General features: G+C 34.0%; 1 protein-coding gene across 2 annotated transcripts in view; it reads right to left on the bottom strand.

The window, feature by feature from the left end:
- Positions 1-22,296, bottom strand: part of LOC108746161 — a 72,065-nt gene that overhangs the window by 15,980 nt on the left and 33,789 nt on the right. The window contains exons 1-3 of one of the 2 annotated variants that reach the window (XM_018482754.1): positions 10,391-11,107; positions 8,189-8,478; positions 648-785 (exon numbers count right to left, since the gene is read on the bottom strand). In XM_018482754.1, the coding sequence (XP_018338256.1) occupies positions 648-785; positions 8,189-8,478; positions 10,391-10,472 (510 nt within the window). In that variant the 5' untranslated portion in view covers positions 10,473-11,107. Of the gene's footprint in view, positions 1-647; positions 786-8,188; positions 8,479-10,390; positions 11,108-22,296 lie in introns of those variants that run through there. The other variant, XM_018482755.1, reaches the window with a different exon arrangement.

Genomic DNA, 22,296 nt, shown 5'->3' on the forward strand with positions numbered 1-22,296 from the left:
GAAAATAAATAGAATAAAACATATTTAATAAAAGAATTAAATATAATAACACATAAGTCAAAGCTAGAACAGATAACAATCACCGCAACAATTATATCGACACAAGTATATATAAAAAAGAACATAAAATACATCTATTACTTTCGATCCAACATCAATTTCTACATCCTTCCCTTATGCCTTAAGATATCAATAGGTATAAAACCGGAAAAAAGGAACGCCTGAAACGTGTGTTTCTGACGCCTACTGACGCTCGCGTAGGTGGCACGTGTATATAATGTTGCACACACGTGACGATCAATTAATCGAGGGATTTCGTAATATCATCAGACAATAGAACCTGTCCTCAAAGTAGGACGGAAACTTCGTCACTCTGGCTACCGTCAGAAATTTAACTTCGATGAATTTAAAGTTACGATTTATTTAGATTTTTAGATTACTAAACTTATATTTACTCGAAGAATGTATTGCTTACATACTTTAAATAACAAGAGAACGCAAATATGCGAGAAATACGGTAAGGAAGAGAATTCACTAACAAGTGACCCGAGCATCTCGTTACGCTAGCCGCTATTGTACGGAAGAAAAGACGCGAAGAAATCAGCGCGGTTTATCCACCGTGAATTATCAAGTAAGATCGGACTTACTTCTTGAACCCAGGCCTGTTGCTTGATCGGCGCATCCGGCGCGATGGCGACTCTTCCGGCGGTCCTCTGCTTGTATTCGTGAAGAATAGGGATCTTAGAATTCTTGTCTCCCGATGACAGGATCAACTCGCGTTCTATCTGTAATCGAATGAGACAGAAATTATCGTTTACTCAAAATAGTTATCTTTCCAATCTTGCTGGAGACATATATTAGAAAAAATATTTTGTTGTATAAATCAAAACTTTGCTGTTAACAAAAATTTGTTTAAAATGTACGGAACAAAAATTTTTTTAATATACTAGGTGAAACTGTAATTTTATGCGAATTAAATTGTTTAATTGGTATAAACAAATATTTTTGTTATTTACAGGAAAAATTTGTATTTTATACGGAAGTAACTAAATTATTTTATTGAATAAACAAAATATTTGATTACTATTAAAAATTGTCTCAATTAAAGTTTTGAAATTTTTCACTAAATTTTTTTCCTGTAGTATGGCATTGCTCAGAAAAGATATTTGCCAAATATATTTCGAATATTACGAATAAATTGCTTATTCATTCATCGATAATTTCCAAATAGCTAATTAATACGAACTAATTAACAGAATCGAAAGATTTAGCATAAATTATTGTAATTAGATAATATAATTATTATTAATCGTTCACTTGCTTCTCTTATCATGTAAACTTTATTAGTTTTCAATTTAAAATTCTTAACGCTATACATTTCAAAGGTGCAAAATTTTTAGAAAATTACTTCAATTAAAAAAAAGTACCAGCCTAATATATATTAAAGTAAATTACCATATCGTATATTATTAATTTTTTTTTTTGAGCTCACGCATAAATGGAACTACGTTCTGTTATTTCTTTTAGCAATATATCTTCTTTTCAATTTTTATACTCTAATTTTTAATCTCGCAATTAGTTCAAATTGCTTTTCAAAGGATAATTAACGCGTTAAAGCAAATTAATCCACTGATAAACTTCTTTTCTTAGCTCGCGCGCAACCGAGCGCGTCCTGAGAGGCGAGCTATATGCACCTACATAGGTAAACAGAGCAAAAACAGATGGATGATATGCAGACGGCCATCGCGCGCCGAGAGATTTTCCGTGCGGCTTTCTCGGCCGCGTCCACGTCAGGCGGAGCATCCGTGTCGAAGGCGAGTTCGCACGCACGGCACGATGATACGCAAAGTGCGTGCATGGCGCGGCCGCGACGTGTGCGTTCGTTGCGTGCGCGTAATAACGCGCTGCGGAGTAGGTGTCACTGAACTAAACTGGCTGCAACATCGCCGGGCATCGCCGCAGCAACGCCGGGCATCGCGCTCGGAAGAAAGCAAGCGTGATGAAACGAGCTACTACCGCGGAAAATAAATGCACGCGGATAGGTAAGCCCCGAGCATAATCACGCTTGCGGATACGTAACTATGTTCGCGTACGTGCACAAGTACGAGATTTACTTCCCCGAGACTCTCGTTCGCTGATCGCGTCGGAAAACGCAAGACGAGTCCTTTTATTAACGATCACAATCTTGCCGTACGAGATAAGCACGGTATTTGATTGTTAATCGTTCTCGCGACGTTCTCCAGCCTTGGACGTGCGGTTACGAATTTTTGTGAGAAACCGAAGAGAGGAGTGTAAAAAAACATGAACGTTCGCAGGGAATACCATGCTCCGAATGTTGATACATTAATTTGCCTCGAACGTTACCGTATCCATAAATATGCGATTCTCTGACAGTGATGTACCAATGTATTTTTATCATGTATGGCTTTTTTATATTCTTCACTGATAGGTATTTTTATCATGTATGAATGTATAATAAAGCGAATAAACATGATATATGCATTCGTATTTGAATATATCGGAAAATACAACTCGCCTGGTTTTTTATGATTTATCTATAATTACGATGTAAAAGATAAGATGACAATTTATCATGATTAATGTTTCACTACGCAAATAAAAAATTTGTATTAAATTTAACACATTTCACATATCTCAAACGATTCTCTCAAGTTTTTATACTAGTTTAACACAAAATAAATATATTAAAAATAAATACAAATATTATATAAAAAATTAACACAAAAATAAAAATTTGATACAATTTGAAAATAAATTATGAAAGCACGTTTCTTCGATAAAATTAACATTTATATAAATTTAATTATGTTAAGAAAAGTTTATATTAAATTAATTACGTACGTTTTATTCATTTATCTTATCGTACGTTTTACATTTTATTTATTTTATGTTTTATATTATTTTTATGTTATTTTTTTACTTATTCATAAATTATTGTAACATTAAGAAATGTTGAATACTGATTTAAATGCACAAAAAATTCAAATAACACAATCACATATACCATATTATATTAAATTAATACTCGTGTATATAAAAAATTCAACAGAAAAGTTTTAACAAGAACTGGTTTTAACAAAAATACAAATATAAGTATGTAAAGATAAATTATTTAATTCTCTTGTAAATAATTAATAACAACATATATTAATTATCAGGCTGTTCCTCGCTCTGATGAAATAAACTGCAAGGTTCACGAAACGTTAGCATTCCAAGAATAGATCTGAACATGGAGAAAACCCGCAAAATGCATAATCTTTATGAACAACATGTATTTAAAAACTTATAATTTCCATACCACATTTAACAGTAAATATGACTTTGGATTGTTTGGACCAAAGACAATAGCAATAAAGTGACAATATTTAACGCGTAGCAAAAATACAGAACAAAAAGATTTATCGGAAAACTTGGAAAATATAATAGCGCAATGTAATTTTCTTCATAGGGCAATTTCTTTTTACAACATGCTACATTCTTTGCTTGCTTTTTCTTCTAGAAATAATCCGAATGATTGCGTATTTTTCTTTTTTGAAAAAGACCTAGTAGTTACATCGGCATCTTGCTCAGGGTAGTCGACTATGACGTCACTCATCGACAAGCACACACGCACACACGCGTACGCGCGGCGGTGTACTTATTGCGTCATAAAGCTGGATTATAAAAAAAGCTCGAGGTACAACGGAGTGGTACGATGTTTTGCGGAAGAAATAAAGCGTGCTAATAGAGGAACGGCGTCACGAGAACGCGCGTAACGCGGTGCGTCGAGGCATAAGCTCGCGAATAAAAATACCGATCGATTCGCGCCTTCCGGGGATGATAATAGGATGTGATAGAACCCCGAACACAAACTGCACCTGATATTAGATTCCCTTAACTATAGCTCTTGCACCTAGCACTTAAGAGACATTGAATCTTTGATAGAGATCTTTTAAGGATGGTTCTTTTAGTGGTAATAATCTCGAACATAATCGCTATTGTTGTTCGCATGTGGACACGGTATACTGGATCCTTCAGTCTTATATACATCTTAAAGTCTCAACTAAATATATATGTGTATGTATTGCATTAGAGATATCCTGTAGTTAATTAAATAAAATTAAGTCGATTACATTAAATTAATCTAAAATAAATTTATCAACGTTTTTATTTAATATTTTTCGAAATAAAATAAAAAGATAAAGGATTCTTCATAAAAATTATAGGTTCATCTCTTAGAGTTTATTAGACAGAATTCGCAGTACTTTAATTGAGTTTTTGTTATTATATAAAGCACGAACCAATAATTCCAAACATGAGAATGTAGTACTCTTTCTTTGTCAAAGGAGATTTAATTCGCACAGAGTCCGCAGGCTTTTATACCACGCGATTATTAAAATGCTGTAAGAGGATTGATCGCAACGTGACAATATTTAACAAAAAAGGGTTAATTAACATTGATTCGCAATCAGCTATCGTAATCGATAAGCCGTGATAGGCCGTGTAGCTTTTAGAATTTTTTTAGAATTTTCCTCTTCGATCAAGCGAGCCTGTATGCGTATGTGCGTATGTATGTATGACGTCACGCGAGCCAACGGTGCGTGGTGTGAAGAATTGGTGATAAAGGCGCTAGCTGAAATGGCAAAGAGACCATAAAACGCTGGATCGCCCCGATTTATTCTCACCTGCGGTTGTGCCGATTCTTGCAGAGAAATGTGGTGTGTATCTAAACGGCTATCGCGAGTAAAGCCCCCTTACCCGACTTCCGGCGAACGGTACGCACGTATGATGCCCCCTTTGTCTTGATGGAAGAACCTCTGAGAACCTTCCCAAGAACAACGTAACTAGCGTACAACGAACTGTTACCGAAGATTTCTCCATGGACCGCGTGCTAATTCTTAACGCCAAACGCGGAAGATCAACGCGCGCCATTTGTACCGCGTGATTACGCTCAGCTAATTAGTCGGAATTGACTAAGGTCAGGCGAGAATCAAAGGATAAATCTTGATAGACAATGGAGAAAATTAGAAATAAAAAATGTATACGAGCCTCAATTCAAAGATAATAACGCGATAATAATTGTCGGCCGAGATAAAACATGAGATAATGCAATCTTAAAAAAAATCTCAAATGCAGAACTTAATTGCTTTCAGATTTATATTGATGGAAAAATGTGTGACTGAATATTCGTTTAAACTGAAATGTAATGTGTAGATATTTCATCTCGTTACAAGTATATAACTGTTTGTCGGCAAAAATTTCCCTTCGACGTTTCTAGTGGTGGAATTATAATTGAGCCCGGTTTGTCGTGTCCAAGAAATCAAGTATAATTCTAGAAAGCTTAACCGTTTATAACCGAATAAAGCGTAAATTCTATTTCTTCCTTCTCGTTGTACTTAACTCCGCAAGAAAAACGCATCGAAACGCACGCGTAGAATCTCCTTATTCAGAAAGTCGTGTCCGTCGTGTCATCTGCGCAGTAGGTTGATAATTACAAGAAGTCATCAGTGGGAAATCGCCTGACACTGCCAAAGTTTCTACAATCAACGAGTGTCCAATCGAAAGCGCAAGCGACGATATAGCTATAAATATAACGTTCAAAAGAAAGTCTAACTTACTATCGCAGACGTGTATTAGGTGTCCTAGAATCTGTTACTTTCGTTTTAATAACAAATTTATTAACGAATCTCAAGTGATTTTCTCCTTAGAGAGCATCAAAAGAAATAGTCATCTGCTATATTTTGTATATTTCGTACATTCTGATATAATTAAGTTCTAAATTAGAGTTTTCTTTAGAATTAAAATTTATTTAAACAGTGTATTATATATAAGACGATATATTAAATTTGTAGTATATTTTATTTTTGTACTAATTTTATAATATTATTAAACAAATTATTATTTCATTATTTTTAATAGTTTTATGATTTTCTAAAAATTCTTTATTTTCATAAAAAAATTGACCTTTTAAATTTGTAAACAGAGTTTTTAAATTTTAAAATTCTTTATCTTAATTTTAAATAGTTCTTGCAAACATGTATTTAAGTTTGAAAACATTCAAGTCTTTTGATCAGTTTTTATCAACTCTGATTATATTTGAAATTAATATGATTGTTTATTATAATATAATTAACTTACGTAACTAAATGTATATTATGTCCTAAAAGTTCTTCTCATCTTTTTACTTCATGAATGACACAATGTACACAACTCGTAATACTTCAATAAATTATGCGAAAAGGCGCGACCTTTCCTTTATAATGTCTTTTTTCAAAGTTTTTTTGATTTATCAATGAAAAAATATTAATTAAGGCATTTTTTAATGTCGTTTAAAAACTAAATTTTTTTAGAGAAAAGAACAACACACAGGTGGTAATCGGAAGATGGCTGATCCGCAGAATAAAGAGGATGTGGATAAAAACATCCTAATCAAATACCACCAATTTGTTTCGAACGATCAAAGACATGTGCTCTTTGGTCGTTCGAAATAAGTTGCTGGTGATTAATTGAGATGTTCTGCTCCATCCTCCTTATTTTTTGGACCTTGCCTCTTCTACCTATTACCAGTCTCTAAAAAATTCTTTTCGTAATAAAGGAGCTCTTTAAATTCAGAGAGCTCTTTAAATAATATAAAAAACTACCTCAATCAGCATTTTGCTAATAAATCAAAGAAACTTTTTAAAAATGGCTTCTAGAGAGTTAAAAAAAATGGTAGAACAGTTTGTATACTTCAATAAATTGTGTCACTCATGAAGTAAAAAAATGAAAAAAATTTTTGGGACAGTTTAATATAAATTACCAAATTCAGGCTATTCAATATAGTAAAATGATTGAAAATGTCATTTCAAGAGGTACTGTATCATTGTCATTGATATTATTTTTATGAAAAAATAGTATGTGATCTCTTATACAAATAAATACAATTAACTAGAGAGTTATGAGAACAATAATGAAATTTTACCTCTATTTACCGACGCGAAATTTAATTTATCAAAAGCAACATATATGATATTCTTCAAATAGACGCTTTAATTTTTCAACGCTTAAAACAAGTAAACGCGTCAGCCATGACGGTGTATCCGTTTTAATAAAAATTTTAGCAGGATTAAAAAAACCATCGAAAGCGAATATGGCAGAAAGAAAAAAATTATTACAAAATGCAGATACATGACTAGAATATGAGAAGATGCATTCAGTAGAAGCACAAAATAAATGAACGTTGCGGGAAAGCAAAGATTTAGAACCACCACTGTCTGCATTATGCGTTGCGGCGTCGCTCGGTTCTTTTTCGTCTCATTGTTCCTAGTATATACGAGGCGACACGAAACGAGCAAGGTGTCAAATTCGCCCTCGTAGGATAATTAGTGACCTGTTTGTTTAGCGAAGGTGCACTATCCCCGGTAAACTCCAAAACTGAATAAAGAAGTTTTCTACACAGAGAGAGATTTTAACCTGTATAGTTCCGATGACTTTTAATTTTTATTGTATATACAAGTAGTATAATTAACTTTTGTTTATTTATAAAGAAATTTTACGCGACAATATAAAATACATTTCTTTTTATAATTGCAAAATTAAACCAACTAAAAAAAATTATAAATTTTAATTAATTTCTAATACTATTAAAAGCATTTTATGTCTCAATTTCATAATCTTAATGGTACATTAATTTCCATATTGCATAATTATCTCGTTAAAAGGAAGGAAGATATATATCTATCGTAATTTGATCAATATTTTATATTATAATGCTACATCTGTACCAAAATAGAAAAAAATACTGACAACGTCAATAAATTGTATTTATTTTCCTATCTACTTCGATCGGAGTTTTATCTGTTTTTAGTTGTTTTATTTATATCAATAATAATCATTATCTTACATCTTCATATCGATTATTATCGAGTATATTTGAACGTCATATTTTTTAAATGTTAAAATATAAAATTTGTATAGTAAAAATAATTTTATAATAGATTTTCGCACGAATGCATTCTGTTTTAATTATTGCTTACTAAAAATGAAAAATGGGAAAAGAGAAGAAGAGAGAGAGAGATTAAATAATAAAAAAAACCTGACACTTTGTAATTACAGTTTTCCGGAAAAACGGTGAAAATTACGGCGAGAAAGTGATTGATAAGAATAATGGTGTTATAATTTCACCGTTCACGTGCATTATCGCACTCACCGGGAACTTGCTGCTGTGAGTCTGCAAACTGGCCGCCTGTTGAGCCTGACCCGAACTCTGCTCCTCCCCGTACAAGGGAGGCATCCTGTATTCCGGTGCAAAGGGCTGCCCGGCGCTTCGAACCTGCCCGTCCTCTGCGACGTTGGTCCTTTCCGGACCGGAAGTCGTTCGCAATGACTGTCGCTCGGCTACCGACTGCTCCCGGTGTTCGTCCTGCTGAATGTCTTGATTTTTCTGATTATTCGACACCGGTTTCGGTGGTGGCACTGGTTTGTAAGGCCCCTCTTCATCTGCAGAAATACATAACCACTCTTTTAATATTTTAACTGCAATATAGCTTAATTTATTAATTTAAAATTTTTGTAATGTATTGAAAAAGAAATTACGAATGCAAATGAGATTTTTCATACAGCATAATAATTAGCATTACTAAAAAAAAATGAAGTTACGATGAGTAATAAAAAAATGTCAAATAAAAAAAACTATTTTTTTTTTAATTTTAAAATGTAATGATAATGAGTAACAATCATTCAGACTCTTTTTTAGTTAAATTAAAAAAAAGTAAAATATAAAATATAATCATAAATATAATTATAAAAAAAACATCTTCCTAACAAACATTGTGAATTTTTCATGTCATACTTCGACGTAAAATTAAATCGGCGAAGAAAGTACGTATGTACGTGCAATGTGTACATATTAAAAATATGAAATAAGTAGTAGGTAATATATTCATCACCACGGCGCATCCTGGAATATCCTTGAGCTTGTGACATGAATGTATTAAATAACTTATTCAAATGAAAGACGCCTAGGGAGAGAAAATTGCTATATGTATTATACATAAGTATACTGAAAACTATATTAAAGGTATTTTGTAATCATAGATAAAGATTTATTTGTGAATGAAGAATATAAGTTGCTTGCATTTAAAAACCATGAACATTTCGTACAGTAATATTTACGTAAGTCTATCGTTCGTTCAGTAATATTTACGTAAGTCTATCGTTCATTCGATAATAATGTACTAATTAAGTTTATTGCACGTTAATTAAAGCCTACATTTGTTAATATATTTTTTCCTCATTCACTCAATTTATTCCACATTTTCAACATTTTATGCACTATAATGTCTCATAATATTTTTAACACAATTACAACAGAACAATCGTAATGATATTATAGTTACACACGTACGTGTACTGCATTATTAATGTCATATTATATCCTTGCTACGTCCTAACTACGTCCGCATTAATTCCACAGGAGGTGATATATTTCGGTGCAACTAGATCGCAATTAAGGTTTCCCTTGGAGATAAGGACGTGTAAGTTACATTATGAATCAACATGAAAAGAACGAATTTGTTGAAGTATCTAAAAATATAAGAAGATACATCGGTAAAATAAGTTTTTATGTAAGAATATATACATATAAATATATATAAACACATAAAAATATATAATTACAAAATGTGCCCATGTATGTTTTTTAATAAAATTTCTGTACGGTACAAGTAAAGTAATAATAACAAAAACATATAGAAAAATTAAACAGATTTTTTTTTGTATTGTTTCTTTTACAAAAAGTCTGACAAAATGAGAAAAAAATGTTCTATATGTGTATAATCATATACATATATGTATATAAATATACGATTAAAATATATTAAATATACATATATTTAATATACATATATACTGTACAAGTAACTTTTCATTTTTTAAACTCGACTTTTTATGAAAAAAAAACTAATCTTTTTAAACATTTTTATGTCTTCTTATTGTTATTATTTTTTGTATCAAGAAATAATTTCATTTTGTAAAAGAAAGAAATACATATATGAACATATTTTGTGCATAATTACATATATACTTTTATGTATGTTTACATTTAATATTTATATATGTTCTTATATAAATAATTTTTTGCTAAATACAGATCTAAATATAATTTTATTAAACTTATAATATTAAAATAATTATGTAGAAAATTCAAGCATGATAATCAATGCTGCAAAAAATTTCAATATTCTAGTAATTAGTATCCCCTACATAATTATTTTAATAATCCAATAACTATTTTTAGATCTGTATCTAGCTAAATTTTTAGATACTGAAACAAAACCTTTTTTACCATGTAAAAATTCTTAGAGAACATGAACTATCTAGTAATGTGAGATCAACATGTGTCTATGTGTACCTTGGCTTTGATTCTGCCGCCTGAGACGATTCTCCTGCTTAACTTTACGGACGGTAGTGGCCATCGCGTGTTGGCTGACCATCTCTGACGAATACTTTCACAAATATACTTCGAGTCCCCTGTTTTCACCCTCGATGGTCACCCTAGCGAACGAGTTATCGACAATGACAGACCCCGGGTCTGCTCAACTCAATGCGTGTGGCTTCGGATAATGGATATTCTTAGATGAAATCTTCCAACCCACAGTTGGGACTGATTACTATAATCGTCAATCTATGATTTAAGATTTAAACTGACATATCATAAAAAAAATATACCGTCCTGATCACGAGAAAAAATGTTATACTGACGACGACTTAAGTTTGGGGACCACCCAAGACGCAATTTCTTGTACAAATTGAAAGTCTTTTCGTCGCACGTCAGCAAATTCTTTGTTTTACACGAGAAGAAGTCCCGGCGATGACAGACTGCCAGCTGTCGCAAGGAACATGCCGAGCACTTTACAAGATTATAAAGTTCATTAGTTCTCCTCCATTAAGACGTTGCAGCAGTTTATCTCAAATTAGTTTCGCTAATTTCTTCGCACGGTGACCGCTTTACTCGTTAAGGTACACTAATTTATATTTATGGTCCCGCCTTTTTTATAATTGAGACAATGATTTCACTTTAATTAAGGAAACGCAGGATGATAACATAACAAATTGAAATGTATGCTAGTTTGTTAACGCAACTTTGGGAGGAATTGGGTTAATTAGCATTCTTCTACACGACGGACTTCCGTTTTACAGACAACCTTTTGTCTCACCCACGAAAATCACATGGATCTTTTTTTTTTCTTCTCAAAGGCCGTCATCATCTTGTCACTTTCACGCGAAAATGCTTATTGTTCGACGCAGCGAAAACTCCTCTATTTTTCATGCGGTTGCGCACGAAAAGAGAACGCATTTGAAGTCGGCTATGGAATAACTTTCCTCGTTCGGTGAGTTTTATGTATTCCACAAAAAAGTTCGCGCTGACGAACCGAAATTTTCAGCGTATTTGCTTCAAAAAGAAAATTACAGAACGACGTCGATCGTTTCCTCTGAATTTCTTGATAAAACTCCAAATAATTTATCACAAATACGACACTTTGAAATTCGTGCACCGTTTCCGAAATGGGAGTTAATGTATAATGTCTCTCGCCAATTTATCGTTTCCCTTATTTTTCACGGAGAGAAAGCTTTTTCTTTGCCATAGCTTAATGGCGACTTTCCTTATGCGTCCTTTTTCTTCCACCCTTTTTCTCTCTCGACGGTTCTTGTAATATCCCCGATCCAATTTATTCAACCGCTGCCTTGATTACTCGACGATGTTATTTGCTGCTCCCCGAGACTTCCGGCGCTTCACAATAAAACGTACTTTGTTTGCTGCGATAATGCAACTTCAAAGAATTCCTAGATTTTTTATCTTCATTAATTTAACTGCAAATTTTCTTTCTGATTAAACTATCTATCATTCAAATTTTCTCTATCACTTGATCGAAATTTCTTCGATCGGCATACACAAATCTCGCGCGTATAACTATAACAGAAATCAATCGATGAATTCAACCATTCACTTATTCTTCCGAATCAAATCCGTTAACGTACAATTTTCTTTCTCATTCAACGATCCCGATGAAATTCCGTCAGTCAACACACGGCACATTAAATTAAACTGACGTCCTACAAATCTACTTGTAATTCAGTCTTTCATCAGTTCAAATTATTATTTGAATCTTCGGATTACTTTATCCCGATTCTTCTTCTCTTAATCTTCCTTTCGCGCTAGATATTCAACTGAATATTAATAATTCTAAATCTGCAGCTTTCACTTCCGAGTATCCAATCAGTTTTCTTCGAGAAACATTCTTCGCACTGTCAATGGTCCTCATCGAGAGGACGAAATATCGACACTTCGCGACTTTTCCTCGGCAGCTGCTCGCGCGTGTTTCGTGTTCGCGCGAATGCCGAGCACACCGGTCGAAAGAAACGGATTTTCCTCCGCGCTCGCTGGAGTAGAGACGAGCGTGTGTAGCAACCTTAGAACAGCTCGCGCCGGTGGAGCTCAAACTTTCCATTGAGTGAACGTCGTGGTTCCGCCGTTCTGACTTCACTTCCGGTATCGTCCCACCACGAGGAGTCATTATAGACACTCCGGCGGTGGGAGCGAGTGAGACGGAGAGGGATGAACGAACGACAACGGGGAGTGATTGCCGGAGCAGGCGGAATGAAATAGTCAGACGTCGAGAAGGAGAGAGAAGGAACGACGTGTAGTGAAAAGGGAGAGAGGCGAAGAGAGGTCGTAGGAGAGACCAAGAGGGACCAGGAGGGACCAGACCGGCGCACCGGGATAATTTATTCTGTGCTCATACGCGGCCGAGCTCCGCGACGCGCATCCGACGAATATCAAGCTGCCTCGTCGCTACCGAGATCTCTCGATCATCGATCGTTAGATCCATAGCCTGGAGAAACAAACGTCCACGACGAATTTTTCTTCCTTTCGTGTGTGGAGTTCGCTTGAGTACCACAGACAATCGTCCAAGTGAATCTTCAAGTGAACTAATAATATTTTTCTATATTTTACATAAATGTGTAAGAAAGAGGAAAATATAATTTCTATTTTCTGAGCTTGAGATCGATACAGTTACGACTTGGCGATGGAATTGAAGTGCATGTGTGATTTTTAACTCGAAACGGTCTATCTTTTCTAAATATATTCTCTATATTAAATCGAGATGAGATCTAAAGTTTCTTAGCTACATATTTTGCTATGATTCAGGGATTAATAGGAGTTTGTGAGAAATTCTCTTATAATTCCTTTCGTAAGCTTAATAACTTAACGAAGTTACGAAGCATAACGTAAGAAGTTAGACAAAGTTTAATCATTCTCAGACATACTTAATTCAACGATAACTTACTTAATTTTTAAATAAAAACGATTGTTAGTTTCTCTTTCGACGAATCTTAAAAATATTTTTAAAAAGAGAATCAGAATTTTTCTAATTTAAAACAATCTAAAATTTTTTATTTTGCATATTATAAAATAAAGATCCCATTTACTTAACGTATCGCTTCCGTTCTTACGATCTTGTATTAACAAAACTTGCATCAATTACGAGCGACAATTTGAATGGGGAACAACTTTGCATTCAAGATAGCAGTACGGGGTGAATTAAAGCCCCTGATTCGAAGGAAGAAAAGAAGGAAAAATCTGAACATCGAGCACTTGCTTTATGCGTTCGGCAAGATTTCCACCGCCGGTAATAACACGGTGCGGTACACGCCGGGAAGAGGAGAAAAAAGACGCGATCGAAACACAGATTAGTGGTTGCCAATTGCGTAGAATCATTATCGGAATGTGGGGCACAGCGAAGATAAGAGCAAATCGTGCGGTCTTTCGCGGTAATCAGGGAAAACCGGCGTGGATGAAGAGGCATCACAGAGCTTGATTCTACTCGTTTAATTCCTATCTTGATCAAGCCATGCAACTCAATATCCAAACGCTATTGATTATCGTCTTTATGTGAGATAGCTTAACACATTCCCATTGCACGCTCAATACATTTCTATATCGTATTTATATAATACAGAATTAAATAGATCTCACAATCACAATTCATGTTTTTCAATTGAAAATAACAGATTTTAATTGGTAATTTCACGAAATATGCACTATTCGGTATCTGCCCGATATTCGTAGTCCTATGATAGTCCTATGAAGTTGATTCTTATAGTTAAGATTTTCTAAGTACAGTCTTCTAAGCCATTCATTCGAAGATATTACTTAAACCCTGCTGTATCTATTTGACCCAAAATGTAATTAATTATTTTTTTGCATTTTATTAAAAAAATGTTTTCTCTAATATTTGATGATCTCATTTGTTAATTTAAGATTGTGAAAATTTTTTATGTTTTATTTTTTAGAGCTTTTTAATCATATTGGCTAATAAACAGACCAATAAGATTCAACAGAGAGCTTGAAATAAAAATAATCAATCTCTATCACTGGAAAAAATGCTTGATATAATTTTGTTATGTAATTTACAAAAATTTTTTATTTTTTATTTAATTTGTATTGTTCTAAAAAAAAATTTGATTTAATTAGTCTAACCAAATTTTACACATATCAACAAAATAATAGTTTATACCAAACATTTTTCTCAGTGCTTATAAATGAGTGTTGTTTATTTATCAGTCAATGTTTCGCAAAGAATTATTTGCTCCAACCTAGCTTCCTAGCGATCTTGTTTTTACAATTTGATTATTGGCGTGATTAATGATCAATATACGGTATACAGTGGCGTAATTTAATTTTCTAGCTGACATCTCAAGGGAACGTAACAGTTATTTGCGTCTTCACTCACAGAACGAGGAAGGTAAAAGTCTTGCCGCGGCTGAAAAATTTCACATATATCCACCTACTCGCTGTATCCTACCCGTTACATTTTAACCACTGCACCGTGATGGATCGTCGCCTCGACACGACGGCGTGGATTACCATCTTCCTTCTCGGTGCTCCTGAGATCAATCAGCGGATAAGAACTCGCGATTATTATTGGTAGAACGCGGATTTCAGTTACGCCCACCTGTCAATTCTGTTGCTTCGATTTAAAGCACTTTGAAAATTTCCTTTCACATAAATTTTCTCGCTCGCCGTGCTTGATCCGGGATCTATATAATTACGTTGATTTTTACACGCGCGAATCATGCCGACCTGCCGGCGGCCGTTATCTCCAAATACGGAATTTAGCATAGAGCTGTAAAGTCGGATGATAACGTACCGCTATACAGGAATCGATTTGTGTGATTCGATCGAAAGTTGCGTCGAGCAGAAAGGCGATGTCACGCGTAAGCGCTTTATAGTCGCGCATTTCCTATTTTCTCGACTCTTCCTTTTCCTCGGCGAACTCGTTTCTCGACGAGCGTCGATTCAGTGCGGCGAATGCAGCTGAGTCGATAGCCACTCCGTAGCCGATACTTGTCGATCCGAGATTTTTAACAAACCACATATATACCTGCCGTGCTTACCTCTTTCGCGGTCGACTTGATGGCCGCTCGCAGCCACTATCGATTTCTGCTATCGAGCCTGATTATGCTCGCGCGAAGGCGCGTGAAACGTGCTCCGACATTATACATGCAAGCAGAAGATATTCCTAAGGTAAGTTCGAGCACAGTAACTCGGTCTGACACTGTGCTAATCCTTAAACAGTACAGCTACAAAAACTATACCCAAGTTCTAAAGTGTCCTGTTTAAAATACAGAATAATGTTCCTGTTTAAAATACAGAATGAACCTCCTCCTTACAGCGATTGAAAGGAAGGTTTAAAGTTTTCTTTACCTACAATTTTTTTTAGAATCTTAAAAATTTTTGCTTTGGAAATTTCAAATGATCTATTTCAGTCAAAGATTAAATATGTGTAATATAACGTAAAATATACTAAAATTAATCTTATTTTCTTTTTTCAATACTAATCACTACTAATCACTACTAATAAAAAAATATTCATGACAAAAATTTTTCAGTACGGTTATACGATGGTTACATTTCCTTGAATATAAATTACAAAAATATTATAACAGACAAGAATGCTTCATTTTCCACGATAATAGCAGCGTATTATTATGCAGACCTTATATAACTTTCCTAGTACTATTATTTCTTCATTTCAATCACAAAGTTTCGCTGTTTATGCTTCATCATGGAAGAAGTTATCGCTAATAATCGCTATATGTTCACGTTGTAATCTCTCTTAAAACGCAAATAGTAACATCTAATAAATTCTAATTAACAGTATTCTGATCATCAAATTGTTAATCAGAATACTGTTAATTAGAATTAAATGCGTTTGCAGATTTTTTACCAATTTGGGATCCATGTCTTTGTTAATAAAAATGTTGGGAAACAGATATTTCTCTTTTTGTAAGTTAAAAACAAAGAGCATTTTAATAAGAATTAGAAAACGCGCAACAATAATAAAAATTCAAAGATTATTCAAAAAAAAAGGTGGCTTAAATTCTACATTTAAAAAATGGTTCAAAATTATCCGTCAATAAAAGGCAAGACAATAGGTACAGGAAATTCTGCTGTACATCGTTTAAAACAATAAGTTTCGCACTTTTCATTTCCCAATTTATTAACGCGTCATTAAAACGCAAGTGTAATAGTTTTAATTCGGATCTTAATGCAAAACCGATTCTCCCAACATTCCTAGCATCCTTTGCATCGATATCGCCGTTAGTTTCACACCGTATCGCTTCTCTCTTCGGGACCTCACTGGAATTAAACCCTATGCGAGATTCCGGCTTTCCTGATTCCGACGAGATATCACGGCAATAGCGTTCGCGTTCCATTTAACCGGTTCGCTATCGGCGGACGATGCGACGTCATCGAAAGATCCACCGTGACGTCCCATTATGCCGCTCGCTCATCGTCGTCGTCGGCCGTTTCTCTATGCGCTTTACGCACTCCTCTCGTCCTTTATCGCCCGCTCGTTACCACGGCACGCACAACGAATACATGGGAAATATACGTCGACAGTTTAGGATGGCGAAGGCTTTAGGATGGCGAATTCGTTTGACGCCACTATACGCTGTCGCGTTTGATGTTGACTTTATACGTCGAAGTTATCGGCAAATCTCGACTCCCAATGCCAGCCTGCGTTCCATCGTGACACTCGCAGTTCGAAAAAGCGACACGAATGCACACACAATGCTGAAAACTGAGGGTTAAAACATAAAGGAATATTAATAGCACTTGTAAGAATAAAGGAAAAATTTAAAATAATCATCCAATGTTATACACGCACAGTTATCATAAACTGAATAAACGTACACTGAGAAAAATGTACTAAATTTATATATGTATATATTTGAATAGCGTCAATCAAATATTTACTCACAATAAATCTTTACTTAGTAAAAAAATGATTGTTAAACCAAATTGGTTTTTGTATCAAGTAAATATACCTTAATATTTAGTAAATGTTCAGTTACTATTCAAACAAATTGTTAATATTTAGTATATTTTTTAGTGTATCGAAAAATTCCGATTAAATGCTTTGAAAGAAAATCTTAGACTGTTTATATTAAAGATGTTTTAGATATATATAGTCTCTGAAAAAGTAACTGGAAATAGGAAATTCATACTTTCTAAAAATGAATTTTATATACATATGAAACAATTAATAAAATCAATATTTATATTTAACAACACAGTTTTATAATTTAAATGAAAATTTCCTTATTTTACCTTAATTATTTTTTTAAAAACACGTCTACTTATTAAAATAATTTTTGATTCAGGTTCTAAATCGCTGCCAAACTTTTTATATTACTTTCAGATATCAGATACAATATTAAAAAATGTGTAATTTTTCATAATTTTTTAATTTTGTTAAAAAATACGTAATATATACATCCTGATTAAAAAGTTTGTATTTTTAAGTCAGTGCTCAGTAATAAACTTTACTTTCTACTCGAAATTTCCTTCTTGCTCATTGAAAGCTTTAGAAAGTTAAAGTAAGCTATTATTTTATCAAAAAAGGAGGAATAATAGTCTCAATAATTTAACACAATCTTCAAATATATTTCTTGTCCTCTAGAATGGAGCACCACGGTATTTGTTTTATCTTAACGTTATTTGCATTTTTCTTTATTTTCTTAGCTGTACACGCACAATTTCGAGTCAATCTAAAATAAAATTTTGCAATTAATTAACTAATTTCTGTAATTTAAGAGCAAACAAGTTTATCAAGAATCAAACAAAATTTATCGTACGAAAAGATCTTCATTGACCCAGTGGTCGAAGGAACAATGTTAATTTGCTCGGAAACTTGAAGTGGTCACAGGACCACTTTAGAGAAACGATAATAGAGATCGTATAAGATACGTACAGCATCTGGAATTCAGGAATTTCTTTAATCTCATTAAAGTCGTGTAGGACGATTCACACGATTAATGAGGATTGTCGAGAAATGAAGCTTAACGTCAATTATTTAAAGATTGATCGTGGAATTCTTACAATGTTGCCATGCAATTCTTAAAAAGATACCTAGCTATGCAGCGTAAACGGCCAGCGTAAACGTACCATCAGCTATACTTCTCTACGCCTCGTGCACATTGCACACATCAACGGTCACACAAACAGTCTCAGTTTACGAATCTTGTGTCGCAAATTCATGTAGGCGATCATACTCACCAGCCGTTCGAATGTCCACTGGCAAAGATAATAATCCGACGTCGGGAAAAGAAAGTGTTGTCGTTATACGACGCGAAAATACGTCGCATTATGCTTCACGGAGACAGATTTTACGTGTCTCGTATCTCGTGGTACTCGCTGTCGCTTCGTTCGCTGCGTTGGAGGATCGATAGGATGCTTTATTGTAGTTAGGTTTTACTCTCGTCGTTACCGTCGTGTGGGCGTCCGCAACGCCCGACAAATTTCCCGAGTGGGCAGAGGAGTTGCATTCGACGAGATCTGATGGCTCTCATTTCATTCGCGACAATAACGCGTAATTTGAAAATCAAAATTATATTTTTAGAAACTCTATTTAACCCTCCGAAGCTGAAACTGGGTCTTTTGGACCCGTTTAATTATAAATCTTTTTGTCAAGAATGTCAAACAATTTAATTTTCTTTATGTTCATCTGCATATTTGAATTATTCTTATTAAAATATACTTAGTATTTATTCATTTTTATGTCATTTTGGTTCCTTGAAATTAATTAATTTCCTCTTTTAATTAACATAAATTAAATAAAATTAAAGTAGCTTGTATTGTAAATAACAAAAAAAGAAAGTAAACCAAGCAAATAAGCAAAAATGGGAATATTAATAACAGTGTATATTTAATGCAGAACTTTTCAACTCGACTAGGTCAACATCATTAGCTGTATCAGTTACTATATCGTTTAATTTATTAATTTAAAAACGATGATCTTTATGTCATTTATGCGTTTCCCTATATAATATTTATTACGGTTATTAAAATTTTATGTTTTATTTGAATTGATATTGGCGGTTGATGAGAACCTAGTTAGATTGACATATTCTACACTATTAAATTTTTTTTATCAAATATGCTGTTATTTATATTACAACATGTATTTCTGCTCGTTTTATTGATTTAACATAAATTAAATGAGTTTCTAACATCAATAACTGTGTTACAAATTTTAGCATCAGCTGCGTTAAAGAGTATTAAGTCTAGAGATGAATTGTTTAAAAATATTGTGTAGAATAACTAAATTTGGTTTATATCGAATCTGTCTTGTTTTTATCGAATAAAATATATCATATATAGATCTTCAAAAAAAAAAAATTTTTTTTTTCAGATCTTCAAATCAATAGAATGTGCTAATGCCACTTTCCATCAGTTATAAACGTGAAACTCATGCGTGCACGTTAGGATAACGTCCTATTAAATCTACGAATTACATCTCTGCTTTTCTAACGGTAACACAGTCGCTAAAGGAAACACGCAAAACGCGGGAAATATAGCGGTCACATAAGTACGTCGTCGGTATGGGAAACGAGATGGTGATATAGCTTACAGTAATGAGGAATGGTGGGTCCACTTTGAGGGCAGATTTCATTGACCGAGGACACGAGACAGTGGACACACAACGGTGCCCGTGAGAAAATACGTTGTGGAAGAGGAAGGGAGAAGAAAAGGAGGAGGAGGAGGAAGAAACGAAGGAACCGATGTGTGGTGCGTCACGGTAAAGAGTTTACGTGGTAGGTAGGTGGGTCGACCGAGAGGAACTAGACTTCCACCATGGATGCACTTAGACGAATCAACCATGCGTGCTTCCCCGCGCTCGCGAGCACGTCACAGGTGAGCTGAGGGGAGCTCGCCGCAAAACGAGTCCTGCGAGCGCGTGTGTGGAAAAGGAAGAAGAAACAAACGGATGGCTAGATAGGAGAACAATCCTCGCTCGCTAATCACCGAGATAGGAAAAACACGCATACGGGGTGGTAGCTCCAAGGTTCATTGCCCACCCCTAGCAATTTTTAACCCTTTGCATACTGACAGCTCTGACATAGTTTTATACCTGCGATGACGCAACAAAAGCAAGCTTTCCTGGTGGTTTTATTTCCTAAGGGATCTTCGCATCTTTTTTACGATTTTGTTTAAAGTAAAATTCATTCACTCGCAGCGTATTAAGAAAGGAAACATTTATAATTTTTTAAAAGGTACACGAAAGGAATAATTTTGCTAATTATTTAAAAATTATATAGATACAAATCTGAAAATAATTTGTAGATTTGTAGCTGTATAAGCAACGCTGCAAAAATTTTGATATTTTATAGGAACTTGTTCGAGCACCCTACATAATTATTTTCATAGCCCAATAAAATAATTTTCAGATCCGGATAGCGATTATGTAACTTTTTCCCTAAGGCAGAAACGTAAAAAGAAAAAAAATTTCTCTATTACTTTCAATGATAAAAATGTTCACTTTTCTCGTTTTCTCCTTAGGGAAAAAGTTATATGATTGCTATCCTATATCTAGCTAAATTTTTAGATGCTTCAGCAAAATCGTTCTTTCCGTGTTCTTTTTAAATATTCCTGATGCAGCAAGCTTGGCGTTTGATTAAACTTTATTTTGATTTAATGTGCACTCTTACGATAAAATTATTGATGCATGACTGTATATAATTTTTCTTCAGCAAATTTAAGCCGTATACAATTTATACGTAATAAAATTTTATATACTATACTATTACTATTATGACATTTAACGTGTCATTTAAATGTTTTAATTAATATAATATGTTCAAAATGATATATTTTAATCCTTTGCATATTTGTTATAAGCAATTCGCTTATCTATCTTTATCATTTTGTCCTAATGGCTCTTTAAATATAAACTAATTTTTTTAAGAATCTTTTATGTTGCGTAACTGTTTTATTATTATAACGCATTTCATCTTATATATAACTGATATTTGCCTCGGAATAATAAACTGATTCCTCTCTCTATCTTCGTTTCTCTCTCTCTCTCTCTCTCTCTCTCTCTCTCTTTCTATAATATTTAAAACCTTTCTCGAAACGTCGCACGCCCCCCTTTATCGCAGCCACGCAATCGCGCAATATGCGACAAGTGAGTACACACGCATCGAGGCAAAAAGAAAATATGAGATTTATGATTAGTCCGCCAAAGAGGAAGAAGACCAGAGCTGGCTCGAGGAAACAGATCGCTCCACGCTACGGTGCACTCGTGCAATCGTTAATCGAAGCCCCAGTCTTTCTTCGCCGCAGGAACGAAACTGTGTCGATACTATCACTAGGCACTAAAGGCGGGTGAACTGACCGTAACGATGCCAATAACGATTTGCCGAGGTATCGATTGTAACCATTTTATCAATGTGGGAGAAAACACCCTCAAAGAGATAATTAAATTACCGCTAGACCACGCAACATCGCAAAAGATTCTCGATTATAAGATTCTCGCGATACATTTATCATTTGAAATTAAATTTAATATACTTTTGCGATATTTTAATTTATATATATTTAACGTGATATTCAAAATTAACGTCCAAATAGATTTTCTTAAGATTCTTCAGATTTTTCAAGAGAAGAAGAATAAATTTAGAAAGAGAAATATATAAATAAAAATATCAATTTTATGGTTGGTAAATGATTATATCAGAAAAAGAAACAACGAGTCTTTGGCATTCCATAGAGATATAATTAAGACATTCAGCATATCAACAAGATTGCGTGTGGCGATAGCAAATACGAAGATGATAGGATGACAGGTTGGGTAGACGCGAAAGTTAAAAAGCAGCGTGACAAGACTTAGGTTGCTAGAACTACGCGTTTTCTCGCAAGCTGGATCTGGACTCGTTGTTTTATGTTATATTACTGTATTATCGAAC

The sequence above is a fragment of the Trachymyrmex septentrionalis genome, unplaced genomic scaffold, assembly GCF_001594115.1.
Source record: "Trachymyrmex septentrionalis isolate Tsep2-gDNA-1 unplaced genomic scaffold, Tsep1.0 scaffold16, whole genome shotgun sequence".
In the NCBI taxonomy this organism is placed as follows: domain Eukaryota; kingdom Metazoa; phylum Arthropoda; class Insecta; order Hymenoptera; family Formicidae; genus Trachymyrmex; species Trachymyrmex septentrionalis.